The sequence below is a fragment of the Pagrus pagrus genome (assembly GCF_965226575.1).
Source record: "Pagrus pagrus genome assembly, chromosome: 11".
NCBI classification, from domain to species: Eukaryota; Metazoa; Chordata; class Actinopteri; order Spariformes; family Sparidae; genus Pagrus; species Pagrus pagrus.
In genome coordinates, this window is record NC_140195.1 from 21,526,199 (window position 1) to 21,546,099 (window position 19,901).

General features: G+C 41.0%; 2 protein-coding genes across 5 annotated transcripts in view; one reads left to right on the forward strand and one right to left on the reverse strand.

Annotated features, from left to right (window-relative positions):
- Positions 1-1,323: 1,323 nt before the first annotated feature.
- Positions 1,324-12,450, reverse strand: dcp1a (decapping mRNA 1A). The gene is made up of 9 exons (XM_084366589.1): positions 12,233-12,450; positions 11,816-11,856; positions 11,005-11,132; positions 8,634-8,700; positions 8,319-8,451; positions 7,471-7,566; positions 5,746-6,342; positions 5,381-5,605; positions 1,324-5,070 (listed from the first exon to the last, which is right to left on the reverse strand). Exons 1-9 carry the CDS (start codon positions 12,362-12,364, stop codon positions 4,990-4,992), a joined length of 1,500 nt encoding a protein of 499 aa, XP_084222715.1. The 5' UTR covers positions 12,365-12,450; the 3' UTR covers positions 1,324-4,989.
- A 1,147-nt stretch (positions 12,451-13,597) lies between these two features.
- Positions 13,598-19,901, forward strand: part of cacna1db (calcium channel, voltage-dependent, L type, alpha 1D subunit, b) — a 90,516-nt gene continuing 84,212 nt past the window's right edge. For all 4 annotated transcript variants that reach the window (XM_084366584.1, XM_084366585.1, XM_084366586.1 and 1 more), the window contains exons 1-3: positions 13,598-13,882; positions 17,148-17,616; positions 18,102-18,207. In XM_084366584.1, the coding sequence (XP_084222710.1) occupies positions 13,849-13,882; positions 17,148-17,616; positions 18,102-18,207 (609 nt within the window). In that variant the 5' untranslated portion in view covers positions 13,598-13,848. The remainder of the gene's footprint in view (positions 13,883-17,147; positions 17,617-18,101; positions 18,208-19,901) is intronic.

Sequence of the window (19,901 nt, forward strand, 5' to 3'; positions counted from 1 at the left end):
GAAAGGATGAATGAAATTAGTGCAGAATGAGCAGCTATACATGCGCTGAGCATCACGTAAAAGCAGGTGTTTGAAGTGGATCCAACCACGTTCAACTGGCTTTTTCAGGAAAAACCCTTCCTTGTGTCCTGGTCTGACTGAAATGAAAATGTTTAGCAAAGAATTAACAAACATATCAAGACACAGTTGCAGGTTCTCTCTATAAACAACCAAGTGCATCTGTGAAGGTAGCGTGAGTAGAGAGGAAGAAGGGTGACATGTAAAAGGAAGGATCACAGATAACAGTAATCTTACCTTAATGACATTTCCTTCAGAGGGTGACCTGATTGGCTGCAGCACAAACAAGCTTTAGCTGCAACATGCACTTAATGCCATTCAAGTTAGTAGTAGGCAGACTTTTTTTACACCCCAAAGAGGATGTAATTTTGTCTTTTATAAAAGATTAATTGTATGATTATGAGAAATCTAAAAGGCTGGGTGACTCCACCTGCAGAGACACTCTTACACATTTGGCCAGCAGGAAACGTGAGGCGGGACATAATAACATTCTCCTGGACAATCTACCAAGTTAATCAAGATCTCCCTGCGTATGAGGAGAGACATGTGTTTTGTCAAACCCAGAACGACTCCCAGACCTCAGTTGAAATAAATCCTTGCATGGGCCTGAAACCAACTGATTACAATTTAATGTTGACAGTTACAACAGTTAGCACATAGCGACATCTGGTGGCCAAGCAGCAAAACTGCACCAACCTCTACTACTTCTGAAAATGAAGGAAACGTTACAGGTACAAGGAAACCAGAACAAAACAGAACTATATACCGTTTAGTTACATTGATACGGACTATTTCAAAACTGTCAGAAAAAGTAAAGAATAAATTAGGACATTTTTTTAGATAAAATCCCAGTCCTGTGTTATCTTTAAAGCAAAGTTGCAAAGATTAATCGATTAGTTGTCAACTATAAATTAACCACCAACTATTTTGAGAATGGTTTAATCGATTTGAGTAACTTTTTTAAGAAAAAGGGACAAAATTCTCTTCTTCCAGCTTCTTAAATGTGAATATTTTCTGTTTTCTTCCCTCCTCTGTGACAGTAAACATCCGTGTTATGGAAAAAAACAAGATTTGAGGAGCGTCACCTTAGGCTTTGGGCAACACTTTTCACTATTTCTGACATATACAGACCAAAGGAATAATAGATTAATCAAGAAGATAACACAATGAAAATAATCGTTAGTTGCAGCCCTACTTTAAAGCTCATCTTCACAGCCGACAGAAACACAGCAGCTCCTCCCAGCAGCAAACAAAAATAGACAACCCTATTTTCAAATCTTTAATATCACAAAATAGTTAAGATAAACCAAATTATCCACAGTGACAACAATCTTAGAAAATTAATGTAATTTGCAAAAGACTTTCCCAAAATCTTATCTGGCCGATAAGATAAATTATTCCAAAGCGTAAAATAACCTTAAAATCTTAAATATGTGAGCGGGATTAAAAAAATCTACATTTCCAATCATTCTTCCTGCGTCTGTTTATTTAACCAACACATGCAACAAGTGTTGGTAGGATGACCTCTGAAATTAAACATTATAACAGGACAATGCAGTGTACAAATGATTTGCTCCCTAGCTGCTGATGTGTCCTTTTTTTCATTATAATTCAAATTTTGGCAAAATAAAAAAGGGAAAGAAAACATTGTTTAACTGCTGGTACTGAAAGCATGTGGTTCTGAATTCAACTTAAATATGCAGGACAGAGAGAAAAAAGAAACAATACTGGCACATACTGTGAGTTAACATCAAATACATTCAAATAGAGCCAAATGCAAAGACGCTGTATCACAATCAAGACAGGTATTTATGCAGAAATTCATATCACTCCTCAAGTTATATCCAACTGTTGATTACATGATTTCCAACATGTTACACAAAAACTTAAGAAAAGAGCCGTAATCTCTGCATTTCATGTTGTTTGCAAAACATCTCCTGCCAACATACATTTCCATCTGACTTGGTATGTTGCTTCGAGAACTATATTACAGACTTCTGAACGGTAACATAAAAATGGAGCCTGATCATCCATCAACTGATGTCAAACATCCCTGTACCATGTGATGGAACAACAACAAAAATCTTCATGCTTGATGGTCTTGAATGTGCTTGACAACAAATTAACCCTGTTGTGTGTGTTAAATGCACACATGGCTCATAATTAACCTTTTTAAAAAAATCTGAACCTTGATTTTCTGATGTACATAAGATCAATTGTCTTTATCAATGAAAAGGAGGATAAAACAGATGTGCTACTTCTAGTTTTTACTGGGATCTGCAGGGCTAACAGTTCAGTGATGCAGTAGCCTTTTACTGCAAAAAAAGCCAAATTACCACAATTTGTTCCGTCTTTAAGTCTTTGTAACTGAAGATTTAACTGTGACCTGGAGAAATAGACAGGGAGGGGATAGTTTATATTATTTATAGGGCTGCCCCCTAACAGTCTATGATTAGAGTCATCAGTTGAGAAGACCCAGAGTCAACTCATATTTTGTCAGCATTGTATACAGAGCAACAGCATGGCAGACTAAACTTTACAGAGTTTTAAAATGGCCACAAACTATAAAACTAACTGTGATGGAAGCAGAGATGGGTGATAAAAACACTAGACACACACTTTCACTTTCTGTGTGGAAAATCTGATGTTTTCACATCACAGATGATGAAGAAAGGTGTTAAACCTCGAGTCTTACGGGTAAAACATGAGACTTGTGGGCTGATACTGATGAGCAGATATTCTATATGAATAAGAAAAACAAACAGAACTAATAGTAGGGGTGGCACGATCTGTTGATTTTGTGTCCACAATCCACTTTTCAGGCTAACTGTAGAAATTAAATGTCCTCCTTCTTTTGTTTCCAAAAATCAGATAACCCTTAAGCCGAGGATATACTTGCTTTTAACAACGCATGAGGCTACGCATGAGGGTGGCTCCTGTATCATATGTCCGTTTGGAGCACTCAGAAATCAACTCTACGCATCTGCAAGATGCAATATACACATGAGCGGTAGGAGCAGGGTAGTACGAGTATGGGGAAGTAAAAGAGACAGGAGTCAACAAAAGCAGGGACAACAAGCTGCCGTCTAGTGGTATCCTCCAGTACCACACGGAGTGTAAATAGGCAAGTATGTGAACAAGTATGTGAACAACTACGTTCACAACACAGCCAGTTGTCTACTTAAACGTGTGGTTCAAAAGAAAGTATATCTCCAATCTGTTTTATAAGCAGATCAGCGTCACGTAACCATACCAACAGAGGGATAGAGCCAAACAGATGTCTCTTCCTTTGTTGACGTCTTGTAAGCAAAGCAACGTGCGTTAAAGCCATCGATACTGTGTGCAAAAAAATAATTATCTTCAATGTTATATTGTGTTTTAATGGTGCAAATGAAGAAGTTCAGGACCATGACTGTACTTAAATAGATTGTGATATTATTTTTAGGCCACATCTCTGACCCCAAATGAGTAATCCAATCTCCATATTGAGAAACCAATATTGGTTCAACTGACAAAATTCTGTTTGCAGCCCTAAATTCTTTTATCATAATTTGGATTACTGGTATAAATTTGACTGGTTTGAAACATACTGAAGCTATAAAAAGCATATCAGTCATCAGTTGGCCTTATTTTCTCAGCAATTTAATATTAAAAGAATGATTGTAAACAATAATCCAAAGTTAATAGCATTTCTGTTTTTTTTTTTTGCTCATGTTTAAGATAAAGCTCAGTTGTACAACCAGAACCCAGAGGTTCAGATAAACTTAGCTCTACTGTACCATCATAAAATATACCAAAATGCTGGTATCCCTAAAGGCATTGCGACTGTTGTCTATTGCACATTCCCCTCCAAGGTTGTCAAGTACTGTGAGCTCAGCTGGTGGAGGAGAGATGAATAACAAAATGGAGGAGAAGGACAAAGAGGGAGAGAGTAAAGATAAGGAGAAAAGTGGAGAGAGAAAAGGTAGGAAAGAAGCAGGTTTGTGCATTCGTCTGTGTGTCTTTATGAACATGTCACAGTCTATAACAAAACATTTAAAAAGCAGCCGAGAGGAACTGATTCTTAGCTTGAGCTCAAAGCTGCAGTGCTTCGTCTGACAATAACAAAGTTTTTTATCTTCCTTTGACAAAGATGGAAAAAAATCCTCCATCTCCTCCTTACAAACACAGAATGCCACAAAAACTGAATAGAAAGTTTGGTGTCTCTGTGGCGTTACAAAAATATACAGGCCTAAGCATTGCTTGACGGGAGATGGTTCAATAAGTGAAGAGAGGAAAAGGAGTCCTTTTTAATGCCACACAGTGGGACTGTGTCTGCAGAAACAGTTCTGAGGTCCCGAGCACAGTGGTCTTTTTCCTAATTAGCAGTGTGTTTTATCATCACTGTTCAAATACTCCAATACTGCGAAAACTCTGATAACGTGGGATGAGTTAGAGAAGCAGCGTTCTGTAAATTTTCAAGCTGCAAAATCATCCATCCCAAGGTCAGAAGTGAAATTGTCTGAGATCACAGAAGCTCCGAATTGTGGTCCCGTCCTCAAGTGAATTAAACCAGCAGCAGCCAGACTTTACCAGTCCATGGCCGACTTTTATCATAATTATAAAGTAAAAAAGAAAGCTCAAGGCCACACTGGGAAGTTTTATCTCATTCATCTCTCCTGCAGTAGTTCTGGCTTGACATCAGCTGACAAAAAGTCGATCCGTGATTATTAAGTAGCCGGGACAGCATCAGTGTTCAGGCGAGGACTCAAAAAGTTCTGGATTAGGATTAAATGGTGCGCTGCATGAGTATTATAACCTTCAGGAAACAGACTAGTTCTGAGGAGTTGTGGTGTTATCTTCTTTTATCTCCTGTTAACTTCTGGATTCTTCACAGGTCATGAAGGGCCTGTAGCACTGACAATACCAGCGGTGGTGGTTGAAGTGGTTAAACTAAAGCTTCATGTTGCTGAAGTCCTTGGACAGAGTCTGCAGGTAAGCGTCATGAATGGCTCCGAGGAAGTCCGGGTCATTCTGGACAGGAAGGAAGTAAACGATAGAGTGAACAAACTACACCTGAGAGCGTGTGTGTGTGTGTGTACAATTAGATGACAGGAAATCAGTATCTACACTGGTAAAATACAAATGGTAAAACTTAATATTTTGAAGGTGGTACTTCTAAGTTAACACATTGCAATTTTCTTATTTATCCTTTTTTTTTGTTATTTAGATGAACAGATCCTTGAACTTCACAGTAGAGTCTGGAGAAAAGCTTTAGCTTAGACTTGTTCACCTCCAATGAACCAACAGTACTGCTTTTATGTATCTTATGATCTTGCTCTACCTTTATAAGATGTATCAGAGTCTCCTGTAGCTGTGTTTTGCTGCAGGGAGCTTGTAGGGGCTCTGCAGCTCCTACAGAGGTGGAGGAGGGCTCGGAGGGGGCAGGAGGAACCACTGATGCTGCTGCTGTTGTTGTCTTATTGACTGACTTCTGGAAGGCGCTGGGGGAGAGAAGCACAGAAATCTCTGGCCCTGGAACAGCAAGACCAGGACTCATGGGGACAGCCTGAGAATAGAAAAGTAAAGACGCGAAGAGAAAAAGAAGAAGAGACAGAATCTGTTACAGAGGATAGCTAAGACACTGACTAGAGTGATATCAGCAAACAGACGAGTAAAAACAGCTGCTCAGAAACAGGCTGAACTCACAGTCATCGGTTTGATCAGGTTTGGAGGCTGAGAGAAAACATCCATCTCCTTCCCATGCTGGAGAAGGGGTTTCCCCATGTGGTCTTGAAAGCTGTGGGGTGGGAACAGCGTGCTTGGCAGGAAGTTTGGTGCGAGGATGGGTTTGTGGATGTCCGAACTCACTCCTGGTTTGAGCGTGCTGAGTATCTCCTGCCCCAAATAGGCGGCAGGAGCTGCTGATGGTGCTGCAGGACCTTGTGGAGCGGCACGAGGCTCTGAGCCCGCTTGAGGGACCATGAGAGGGGAGACTGAGCACAGAGGTTGGGGGTCTGACCTAGGGACCACTGACTGGAAAACAGGGCTGGGGTGCAGCGCGTAGGGAGCTGGGAGGAGGCCAGGGGCCTGGTGCCGCTGGTCTTGGGCTGCCAGATGGGGAGGGAGGAGTGGGTTTTGGTGGGTTGGAGTGGGAAAAGACTGCTTCTGGAGGTAAGCAGTGGCGTGGTCACTGGGAGCAGTGGTGGCGTTCTGTGTGGGCATGGTTGGTAGAGAGGGGTCCTTTGGGAGGGATGAGCCAAAGAGTTCCTCAACTGTGATCTGCTTCACCATCGTATGAGAGCTCTAGAGGGGAGAAAAAGAGCAAACTTGTGAGCTGGGTGCTGAAACATTTCGTTATTCTGCTGAAATAAACATGAAACATGAAGTTTTGGGCTGTTGGTTGGTCACAATCAGCACTATGAAGATACCACGTTGAACCGGTGTGTGTTTAAATAATTATTTTTTCTGCTAGAAACCATGGTCTTTTCATAAAACTGGACTATCTATAGGCAGTAGACAAACGCAATTATTTTTTAATTGGTCATACATGACACAAGAAAACTAAGAAAATGGGCTGTGGTATTCTTTTTGCTCAAAAGATAGAAAATCTGCAACAACCAGAATGTACTGGGCCACATGAGAACAATTAACACCCTGTTGTTATGTTCTGCAAGCTAGGTGTGGATTGGTTTTGTCTTGTTGCTTTCAAGCAGCAAAAAAATGGCAGCCTGGTCACAAACGTTTTCTTATCACAGCTAAACTGTGAATGAAAATGTGTTTCTAGCCCTAAACATTTGAGATAAGAAATAGGCAATGCAGTGACAAATTACTGACTCTTATTTGATTGGCACATTTGATCAAAGTTTTGTGAGGCACTCCTCTTTCAATTTGTCTAGGGCTTGGGTAAGAGGTAGGCCGGGCGTCAAAGGGTTCATTATGATTAGACGATTCTGTTGCCATTCTAGGAAAAAAAATTATTGTGTCCATCGCTGTGGGAAAAATCCAAAGTAAAATCTGTAGTTGGAACAAGCCAGCAAATGAATGGGGACCTATGCGTGCAGGCAAGGTGGAAAGAACCAGTTTTTTGTTTATGTACCACATTGATTTGATACAAAAATTCCCTTCAAGCCAGCCAGTTGCCTCATACAATCCCTGTAGGCATAATGACTGGCACTAGCTGCAGTGGCTTGGGCTGGATGAGTGTCTCTGGCTGTCTGTTGCAACATGACCAACAATATCTGCAGCTTTCTGCTGCCAAATGCTCGACCATACATGGGGTGACAGTGACAGCTGAGGTAAAAACATGAACCTTCTCTTTGTCCTCCTCCACAGTCTTGATATGTAGGAGTTAACAGAATGGTAATCCACTCGAAATATAACAATACAGATAAATTAATCAATAATCAGACCTTGTTTTTGTGATATACGTACTTTGTCAGGTTGAGGTGTGCTGTGTGCATGCTCTGTGGCGCCGATTGGTGCTTTCATGTTAAGCTCTGCACAGACATCTGCTTCACCTGTCTGAGCCTGCAACATGCAACATACACACACACACATAGATGAAATGGTATGAAAATGGTTGATATTTTTCAGAAAGAGGTTAAGCATATCGGTTAAGAGCAGCAGTTAAGGAATTGGAATAGGCATTAATGCAGATGCTTGAACAGACACCCCCACAGCTGAAATAATCCTGGATTTAGTGCCACTGTCATCTCAGATATGCGTGTCTGTGACTCATGAGTGTGTACCTGCTGAGTCAGACCTGTGAAAGTGTTTCGGTCTGTGTCTATGAGGTATGCAAGGAACAATATCCAGAATGATTCCCAAGATTCTGGGTTGGTGTCTGAGTGTGCTGGAGCCACAAATGCTACAATTTTACTCAGGGGATGTAAAGTCTGAGAGCCAACTATTTTGATAATCTATGTGTGATAATGTTTCATTAATTTGTCAAATATTTGCTGATTTCAGCTTCTCAAATGTAAGGTTTTGCTGATGTTCCTGGTCATCTGTGAAGTAAATCAAATGATGTTTAGACAAAATTAGAAATTTGATCTTTGGGCTTAGAATATTTTGACATCTTATAAATTAAACAATCAGTTGTGAAAAACAATCAGCAGATTATTAAATTATGAAAATCATCATTAGTTGCAGCCCTAATAATCTGCAATGAAAAAAAGGAAAAAGGCCCTAATAACAGTATAAAATAAAACATATTTGCTCATCTAAGAACCTTCAGTAACATGTTATGTTTGCATCTGTGAGTGTCTTTTCCTCCTCACTCTCTGGTATTCCTCCTTGGCTTTGCTGAGCAGTTCCAGGATGTCGATAGGCCGTGGCTCTGCAACACCATTGGTCCTCCGTGGCTCTGCCCTCTCTGGTGACTGGGCATGGTCTGCTTCTTGTTTCACAATCCTGGGGGACAGCGAAAATGTGACACAGAGTCTACACTGCTATCTGTTTATTCAAATCCAAATAAAGTAGTGCTGCTTCTAAAACGAACCCCTAATGGATGAAAAATGTAGAAGAGCTAACAGTGAAGTGCTGCCCTATCTCATCCAAACACAGATAGAGTATACACATGTCCAGATATTTACTTGACCATCAGTTGAGCAATGCGTTGACAGTCCCTCTTGTCATAGAACCAAATACTGTAGATTCCCACTGCAAGAGAAACACAAATATAGTTAGTTGCATGGAGGAGCATAAGCAGCATTACATTGGACAAAACTCTTCACTCATAAAAAAGAAAACAAAAAAGCCAATAATTTTAAGGTTTTACAATTTGTTTGGAATCATGAATTTAGTCTATAGAGTTTGTAAAACAATTAAAACAATAGACTGGGACATTTGTCAATTGTATCAGTGCACAACATCAGCTGGGTAGCCTGCCCAGGTAGTGTATGAAACCGTCAGCTGTAACTCAAGTAGTTCTAAAACCAATCAACAATTAATTCTACAGCAAGTGCCAAAAGTAAGGTATAAAACCACGAAATCACTTCAACTATAATACAGAACATCTGTGAATAAAGGTTTTCAGTCTTTCCTCAATAATCAGGTGGCTGCTTAATACTAAATGGTGAAGATTCATTAGCTACGGTAAAGTGAGAGAAATTTGTTGCTCGAATAAAAACACCTCACCTCAAACAAACTGTCTACTTGTTGCACAAAAAAAAGTAAAATGAAAACAAACCTGTGTGTCAGCACTTTGTGCAAAAACAATAGTGAGTTAAACTGAAATTAGGAATATGTTATTTGTGTGTGATGAAACACTGCTGTATCAAGTCCCCTCAGGAAGCTGAGGTAACCTAGCAACCTTAGTGTTTGCCTCCCTCTAGCATCTCCGGCTACAAATGGGAATATGTAGAAGTGTAAACAGGTGTGTGTGTGTGTGTGTCTTACACTGGTCTCTCTAAACAGTTCACTGTTAGTTTGAGTACACTCATCAACCTCATGCAGTGGGTTCACAGGTACTCAAAGAGTAAACATTTTTCAACATCTGTTTTGGACTCTCGGCTCTTCAAACAAACTTCTGCCTTTTTTCAGCCTTTAACGTTGCTTCTTTATGTTTCCTAGTTCACCGCAGTGGGAGGAGTCTTGCGACCATCTTGAAGATAATTCCCTTTTTCTCAAGACAGATTTTCGACCACACCTTGGCAGAAGCTCAAATCACAAACACTGGCACAACATAGCTGAGAAAAATCATAGGATCCTCAGTCAGTAAGTTGCAATAGTGAGGAGTACAAATGGACTAAAAAAAGCCTAAGTAAGAGAACTACACAAGCAATCCAAAGGAATAAAACCCAGAAGAGGACATCATTACCGAAGATTTACTCTAACCAGTCCTCCAGAGGAAACTGCCAGCAGCCTGAGAATCTAAAAAAACGTGGAATATCGTCAACTTGTGTTTAAACTGCATCCAGTTTTGTTTGTCAGCAACTCAAACCACTCTAAGGGATTACAATGCTAAAAAGAGCACTTGAACTCAAGTGAAGCCACCAGAGAAAGTCCTCTGGCCTGAGGACAAACAAAATATTACATCATGTCTTCCATACCAGGCAGGCTGATAGGCAAACCAAGCCCAAAAGGGGAGCAGTCTACTCTGACGTTGACCCTGGCCATGTTATTTTTTCTCATCAGCAAACAAATGGGAAAACAGCCTAATTCCTTGCTCATTGCCTTAATGAAACTCCTGTTCAGACTTCTAATAGATTACCTCGGTGGCAGCGCTGTCAGCTACTTTCTGAAGATCTAAGGACTTTTACCATTGCTTTCATTTCACCTTTCTTCCTATAAAACTTTTTCCAAAAGGCTTAAGGACTTTGACTGCAGCATTGGCGCCTTCAGCAGAAGCAAATCTTGTGTAACAGAATATATCAAGAAGTACTGTAATTCATAATCAAACATCTTTTTGGCTGTTGCCCCAATGCAGACTAGAGCAATATCAACTGTGGCCAAACCAAGCTGAAACATTTTCTGACTGCTTGGTCATGAGTGAAGAAAGCTCTTCACAAGAGGCTTTCTTGCTAAATGAGACTCCAAGATGCCAAAATGTCTTCAAGCAAAAGGGAAAAGAAATGTTCCAGAGAACGCTGGGGAGGTGTTTGTTTGGCATTTTCAGAGGTACTGTACCATTATGATCTGTTCTACTCAGTGTGTGTGTAATAGTGAATGTCTCCTCAATCTGTACAGATATCTACTTGGAAAATTTGCATGGTGTATACATTGCTTTGACAGGATCGTTTGTGATACAGCAGTGTTTCAGTTGCGGCCCCAAATGTAATAGACGTGGGGCCCCTGATGCTTTAGTGCCTTTAACTTCTCAAGAAACAGTGGAACACTCAAAATATTGGACAGAAGACATTGAATAATAATCTCTGATTACATCTCATTTTAGTCCACACAGACATAGATGAATTCTTCCTGATATTTACGGTTTTAAAGCTTCTACTCTACAAGTAAACTCACGGTTGCCGTTCCTATAGAGCAGGAAGGGATCCTGCAGCTGAAACTCCAGGTCTTTGTTGATCGGCTCCACCAGGTTCTCTGCGCTCAGTCTGTTCATGATGGTGAAGCCATGGTGAGGCGAGGCTGACCTGAAATAAACCAAGAGTGTAAAATAATACTCTGCTAGCGCAAAAAATAACCTTCACAATCATATTATATGTAGTAAAAGCTTTAAATTACAATGTAATATTTGCTATCCAATATATTGAAAAGTTAAGCAGCATAATATAATGTATTTGGTTGTGGTAAATCTCTTTTGAATCCTGCTGTAAACAGTGATGGAGGACTGCAATTGACATATATTTCACCACTGATTAATCAATGAATTTGTTTAAAAATTAGGTTGATGGCTTATAGATGCTTTAACCAAGAGCAAAAAAGGATTGAATTTAAGGAGAAAGGCAAACAAATCCTTATTCTTAAGAGTCAATATCTAATATATATCTATAGATCTGTGCAATAAACAACTTAAACAACTGGTAAGTCGCCAAATGTGTAATTATTTCTGATGAGTCTATGGTTTTTCTTAAAATGTAGAAACTAAGGACACAACTAAGGGGTCTAAAAGAGGAGCACTGTGTGCACAAAGCCGAAATGAAAAAGAGGAAATAGAGTTAAGTCTTTCAACAAACCGCATGTAAATGTTTGTTTACAAAGACTGCGGCCTACACACGTGCACAGAACACGTCAAATGGCAGCGCAAACAAACAGCTGAAGTAAACAACCTTCATGGCCGTCGTGTTGAATTATTAAAAACAATGTTTGTACTAACCTCGCGTAAACAAACAGGGTGCCCTCGATTTCGGTCTTCTCCTGAAATGATAGAGACGTGTCAGTGTCAGAAAGAGAAACAACAGTTAATCCAAAAGGTGCTAAATAACAGCAATGGACGCTGACTGTTAGCGTCACTACAACTTCACCGCTATGTTAGCTCAGGTAAGATAACGCTAACTTATTATCGAAGAAATAAACAAATAAAAACGCTAAACAGAATGACACTAGTATCAAAACAGTATGTCTGTGAACACACCTGGACATATTACAGTTTAAAAAGTACAAACATATTATTTAGAGTTCTTTTTTCTAAATGTTTTTATCGAGGTGCTAGCATTAGCATGCTAGGCGAACACTTAGCATACTTTTCTAACGGCTCTACGCGGAACTGTTCCGAGCGTTTTGACAAACTCACCCATTCGTTCGCTTTGGAGTTGAAGTTGTAGAGAGCCACCTGTCCGGTAACATCGAGCAGTTTGTTTATGTACGGGTCTTGTCTCTGTAGAGCCGCTAAGCTCATCATATGTCCAGCATTTACGGTCTCCATCTTGGATGTGATTGTTGCTCCCGCACGGACGGATTTCTGCAGACACTTGTAACTTCCGCTGTCCTATGCGCAGTCCCCGAAAACAGCTGCTGAAAAAAGTTTCCGGGAAAGTTTTTATATTCCGCAGGGTACATTAACAATTTGTTAGAGTGCAGCTTAATAACGAAATGTGTGTAGGAAATGATGATCAGCCATGTGAGCCTAGCAATAGCCAGTGTGTTCTCATAAATATATAATAAATAGCGTGAAAGCAACATGATGTCACTTTTTAATTTTTTTTTTTTTTTTTACCTACAACAGCTTCAAAATCATTGTGATGGCACAGTATCTTGTAATAGGATGGATGGTGTCTCTGTCTCAGCCTCTCCGCCCCTCTATCACTTGTTTCTGCACTCTGTAACTTCAGTGAGAGGGTAGGATCACAGCGTTACATACATGTTTACTTTAAGATACAAGTTTTCAACACAACATTGTTATGACATAATGAGTTTTGTTTGTAGTTAGCACCTACATTACATCTAACAAATTGTTACAGACCTGGGATTTTACAGTGGTGTCGCACTCAGAAACTGTGGGGGGCGCCAAATCACACAAAATGACAATTTCTACATAATGTTGCTTTAATGATATTAAGGATAAACAACCCTAATGTGATGACAAAGAACCTCTTTATTCAAAAGTGCAAACCTTTAAACAACGGCCAATAATTTTGCTAAATAATTTTCTTACTGCTGTGTGTGTCTTTGAAATTAAATTAAATTAAATTAAATCATTTTTCAATTAAACCAATAAAACTATACCTTGGGTGGAAAAAAAATTATTTGATGTTAATAATATGAAAGTGAACCAAAGGCTCATTTTCTTATAATCAGATGTGTCTACAGAAAAGATGTTGATGGTCTTTATGTTATATAAAGTCCGCATGGCTGCAGCCGCAAATCCAATCTGACATCTGGTCTTCAATCTGAGAACCTCCGTGCAATAGGCTATAGACCACACATTTAACGTGGTCTGTAGTTTTCACACTTTAAATAATTCACAAGAGTTTTGCAGGCAGGCTGCAGTTTAACAAAAACACACACTGATGACACAAACTAGGTTTATAGAAAAACACATCAAAGTCAGTATGTCCTGTCAAGGCCCCATTAATGTTTTATATCAATTGTAATTATTTGGATAGAATATTTTAAAATCATCATCTATAAACTACGAGAAGTAAACATTTGCCTGACCGGTCATTTGGTCCAGTTGAGCTGCAGCTGCCAGCCTCACCTGCCTCTGTTGAGGGAACATTGGGGCAGGGATTATAATCGGAGGATTACGTGCTACCGTGAAACTGTTATCCTCCATAGAGGCTCAGGTAATCCAATCACTGGTAACCTTCCAGCAGCTCGCAGCTCCGACAACTCATTTCCTCTCGAATCGCCGCGGAGTGAGGGCATACAACGGCGCTATGAGGCCCCAGAGAAGAGCCAGGTGACAGAATGCCGTTCATTATAAGGGGAAGACCCCTGAGGGGTAAGTACAGGGACCTGGACCAGACTCTTTAGGGGCTTTATCAGACGGGTAGGATGAGGCAGGCTGTTTATCCTCATGTCCAGAAACCACCCTGACAAGAGAAAGTGGAAGAAACCTACAGATACCTCCACTTTCTACTGATCTGAATGGTTTCTTTTGCCTTAGAATGAGACAGAGACTGCGCAAAACGACTGACAAAACATAGATCAGGCAGATTCACTCTGTGTTGTTGGCCCACATGTGGCCACATGCTGTGTCTAGCCGCTGCTTTAGTCTTATAAATAGAAGGCAAACAGACCTTTAAGGCAGTGATCAAGCTTTGGGAAATGAGGCCCTTCACATGTGGGCGTCTCTCTGTTTATGTCACTAAATCACATCCTCCTCAATTTATACAAACGCTGTTCATGCAACTAATTAGGCTGATTTCTCATTGGCTTAACTGGCTGTTTCTTGTCTCCATCCACACAACACACGATGGATTCGTGGCTGATGTTTTAAAATGTTTTTAAGTCCCCAGCTCTGTCTGACTGTCAAATATTTGCCAACCCTGGCAGACTGTTCTGACGCTGAAGTGGTCAGCAACAGGTGCACATCCAGTCTGACTCCAGTCACCTGCAGCCTGTGATCGCTCTAACTCGCATCTGACCATCCGCAGCCACACTGGGAATAATTGACAGCAGTGGATTGACTGCTGCTGTCAGCGCGTCCTCTCGGATCCGCCGTGAATCTGCAGGCAGAGGCACCCGGATGTGGCGAAAATGTTTGGCGCTCCTCTCCGGGTCTGCGCTGGGAAAACATTTTATAATTCAGGTTAACGGCTCGCCTCAGTCCCCCGCGCGTCGACACCCTCCTGGATGTTTTTTTCTTCCAACGATGAGTTGGATTTAAAACGGACCCTTTCAATGTGGATTCGAGGATGCAAGAAGCAGATGAACAGTCAGAAGGTAAAACAGTGTGCGTGGAGCGCAGGAGGAGAGTTGGAGCGCTGCGGGAGAGGGGGCGAGAGCGCTCCTGCGGGTTATTCTCTCCGGGCGTCTGTTTATTCTATGTGATTATATGCTCCGAGTCGTGTCTCGCCTCTAGGACCCAGTCCAACTTATTTGAGTATTAACATTGTAAGCGCTTGTTCTTGGCTGCGTGATTGTCATGACAGCAGTCATCATCAAATCCGCTGGGAAACGAGTTGTTTCTCCGAAAAATGGTTGACTAGTTGGTGTAATATTGTGGTCAAGCGGTCGCTTTGGACCCATGTGACAGCTTGTGGAGGATGCGCTGGATCCAGAATGAACTGAGAGACGCCAAATCAACTTTTTTTTTTTTTTTTTTTTAAACGAGAAGAGGTCCAAACAGACACCGTAGCAACTGTTTTAAAAAAGCCTCCACAGGTCAAAGTTAAGTCGAGAACAGCAGCTGAGAGTCAGCAGTTGTTATCCAGCAACCTGTGACAGATGTGTGGGATAATTCCTGTTACGTCCCAGAGATGTCAAGACAGGCTGTGATGGTGATTAAATGACAGACTGGACTTGTTATTCTGCACCTGCAGTGATGTTAGGATGTGGGATCCTGCAGATTTAACATCCTCCTCACTCAGACTAGAAACTGTGAATTGTTGTTGAAACATCCTTTCTAAGCAGCAGGGAAGTGAGCCTGAAGCCAGGTAGTTGAGACTGACTATTTTTGATACATTACCAACCCTGACAGTAAAGAAATGAATAAATAAGTAGATTTTTGGTAACAACTACATGAGATTTGGTGCCATCTTTCTGTGCTGGCCATCTATTCACCAGCTGTTCATTCATCTTTCTGTGTGTGTGTGTTTCTCACTCAATCTGAGGATGCTTTTAAGACACACTGCTGATGAATGATCAGTTTATAGTTTCATCATCCCAGTGGGAGTTCGGTTTCAGTTGGATGTCCGGAAATGTTGGTTTTAACTGTGACAGCAGTCCCTGATGTGATGCTGCTGTAGAGCTGCGGTTGAACCAAAGCGACTGTTTCAAGGGCACTGTCTTTTTCACTCGTGGTTTGCATTGATTTTAATGACTCTCTCTGTCTCTCTCATTCATGCAGGCTGTCCTCTCTCTCTCTGTCTCTTCCACACTCCCTTCAAACCAATTCCTCCTCCTCCCCCCGATTCCTCTTCTCACTTTCCTGCCCAGTTTATTTCTACATCTTCCAGTTCAGCCTTCATCTTCCTTTGTCCTGGTGGACAGATTTTTAGGACAGGGCAGGTTTTTAATGCAACATCACACTGCTCTTACCGGCATAAATTACAAAATAAGTATCTCCAGTCACATAATTGAAGCTGTTTTTATTTTTCCACTTTGCCCAAATTAAATTCTGGCACCTCTCTGCTCACAGAAATGTAAAACTTGTCATTTTAAATTAAAATTCAGACTGTGCCTTCACACTCGCAGCGAGTGATCACTCTGTACTGAGAAAATCAAACTCACCAGTGTCTGTTTCTTTGCTTCTCTTCCCACTTTGTTGTGTAAAGCACAGGCTGTAGTTACATGAGTGTTATACTTAAAACCACTTGAATGCACTGACAAATGTGTCTGGAGAGCCTTTTGTCCTTCTTCGCCTATCGCAAAATAGTTATAGCTGTGTATGACATCAACTCTGTTATATGACACGTATAATATTTAGTTGTTAATTTTAAAGCTGCCATGTGTAAAATTGGAAAATGCTCAATTCTCGTGCCGCCCTGTGGTTGCTTCATAAACAGCACAGTGGCAGACAGCACTGGCTCAGGCAATCACGCTATAAAAAGCTAGCTAGTTTCCTGAACTGCACTGAAACAACATTAGCTGTTGCGTGGTGTTGAAGCGTAATGCTGCCAAAACAGAAAAAGAAAAAAATTGATAAGCATCGCATTATTAATGTCAAAAGTTAACCGTTATAACAAAATATTTTCACATTATTATGAAATACAAACTTATTATACTTATTTTCCTATCTTAACAATATGCTTTTAATTTTGTTATCAGGTTAGTATGTGATAATTTGTTGCAAGAACATAAAACATTTCACATTATAACAAGATATTTGCACGTTTTATACATAAACATAATAATTAGTGTACTCTTCTTCACAGGTTTCTGTGGTCATCAATTTATCCAAGCACATTATAGTGTGAAAAGTATATAAAGATAAAAATTTGCCTGAAAATGAAAGTGTTTGCAGATGTTTTTGTTTAAACTCACACTCACGGCTTAAAGATATTATAACCATTTTGTCTCTGTCTCCCACCTTCTCCCTCCAGGGGCACAGTATGCCAGCAACAGAAAGACCACTCCCACCACTGACGCCTCAGCTCTCTGGTCAGAAACCCAAACCCGTCTGCACCAGCTCCATTCAACAGAGCCCCTGCAGGCCCCGCCCAGCACCGGCAAACCCGTCGGCTCCCCTTCTGGCCTCCTTGGGGCCAACAGCGGCGTTCAGGGCCCTGGTGGCACCGGGACTGGTGTCGCCCCGGTTCTTGCTTGGCATGCTGCCATTAACGCTGCTCGCCAAGCACAGGGTGATGGCGCAAAGCCCGACATGACTTCAATCCCATCGGTTTGCACCACTGGAGCACCTCCTGCGGGTTCACTGGCGCAGAGGAAGAGGCAGCAGTACGCCAAAAGCAAAAAGCAGGGAGGATCCACCAACAGCAGGCCACCCAGAGCTCTGTTCTGCCTCACCCTCAACAACCCGATCCGCAGGGCTTGCATCAGCCTGGTGGAGTGGAAGTATCCTTTAGCCCAGAGAGGATGTGGTTGAATGGATGGTGGCTTGGCTAGATTGCTTCATAGATTAGTGGGTGGCTGGCTGGGGAGTTCATAAATTAAGTTTTGACTTGAAACAATTGACAATAACTTTATCGTAACAATGGAATGAGCTGTAGGCTGGAAAGTTGGATAAGTCATAAAATGAAAGTGATTTTTTATGGCAGAGTGCTGAGGATGAACTGAGTCTCACAGCCTGAAGAAAGAAGCTCCTCTGTAGTCTGGTGGTGCGGCACATTGACAATGTTTACATTGAACAGATATGTTTAACTTGTTATTATTTGCTATAATAAAAAAAGTAGCATCTGGGCTAAAACAAGGACACAATATGCACAATTTAAAATTAGCACCTCTAACATTAGTTTAAGTGTACGAAGACTCTGACGCTTTTTATTCAAATCTCTCTCTTTGAAATAACTGTTTTCCTTAACAGTTTTCCTTCTTTCCAGACCATTTGATATCTTTATACTGCTGTCTATTTTTGCCAACTGCGTGGCCTTAGCCATCTACATCCCCTTCCCCGGAGACGACTCCAACTTGACCAACCAAGAACTGGTGAGTGGAACTGGAAAATGCGGACACAAGGCTTAGTGATGGAAGTGATAAACTGGGGTTTGCTGTATGTATCTCTGTGGTTGTAGAAGGTACATGTGTGATGGAATAGATCACCATGTTAGAAGGATTTGGAGGGTTTGGTTAGGGTTCATAAGTGACAGTCAGAACAGGCTTGATGTTACATGTCCTTGATGGGGCCGCACCTGCTTTTGTTTGAAAAAAGAAAGGCAGTCATAAAGTTTACCAGGAAAATCTCACTTGACTGGTCTTAAAATGTCACTTTGTCAAAGCCGCTGATGAACATATTTTCTTACTTGTCTCTAGTGGTATCAAGCCTTGCAGAAAGCTTTGGTTTTATTGCTCAAGTTTTGAGATATTCACCTTTTAGATTTTTGCTTCCTCCTCAATTTCAAGCGGACGAATGGATTTTCATTTGCTGTGTTTGTAACGTTTAAACTGGCTTAACAACTTCATGGCTTTGTACATTTCTTTGTTCCACATGCGGCTCTGCAGATGTTCCCTGCTTAATATGCAACAAGGTTAAAGTAGTTTTTCTCACACATGCATTGAGCTGCTCGTTGCTCGCTGCTCGCTGCTCGTGGCGCTGTTTGTCATCAGCCAGATTACACACAAAGGCCAGACACAACACCTTTGCATGGGTGTGATAGGCTTGACGTGTGTGGTTGCGTCAGAGGGCTTTCCCGGCAATATTTGGATGGATGTGTCAGGTTTCATTGTTTTGTTGACACACACGCACACACACAATTACTGGTGCACACACACACGCGCACGCATAAACAAACACATGCCCAGCGGGTCGTCCCTCTGTGTGTGTGTCACAGCAACGTGGGGCGAGAGCAGCATGGAGGTGCAAAGACAGAGAGGCAGTGAGAGATGAAATGTTTTAGTGCCTCCATAATTACAGTGTAATTTGACAGCATCAAACTATAAACAAGTTATTACCATTTAGTACAGGACAACGTATGAATCCAACACTCGAATGATATTCTTGTTGAAAATGTGTCTTGTTACCAGCTGCGACAGCATGGGCTGCTAATCTTTTCACCTTGTGAGTCTTTGTGTGTGTCATCATAGCAAAATGTGGCTATTGTAGCAGGAACTAACACAGAGGCAGTTTTAAGCACTTTGACAGGTTTTTATTTGTTTATTTTTTTTGCATCTTATAAAGATTTACATTCTTTAAACATAGGTGTCATTTACACTGGCGACACAGGGGACATCAGATTTATAAGCATAATTTGTTAAAAAAATGTAATGTTTACTTAAAATTGATCAGAATTTTGATGCAGCATTACGTATTTTTTCCCCTGTTGTAATTATCTACCCTGACCTAAAACGATCATCGCATTACATTGATGTTTAAATTGCTTAAGTTGTAGACCATTAAGAAAATGTTTTCCACTTTTTAACACAAAAGTGACGCCCTCACACATAAATTCATGACATCTGGTGAGTTTACTTCATTTCCATCATAAAAATCCAAGCAGAGTCTTAGTCAGCCAGAATAACAGGAAACACCTGAGTGGGTGTTTCTTTATAACCAGAATCAGGAACATTTTGCTCGTGGCTAACTACCTGTCTTATCTCATTCACACAATGTTGGCAGAACAGGGATATCCTCTGATTTGTTCTGACTTGAACACGACAAGATTGTTTAGCCCTAAAGTCATACT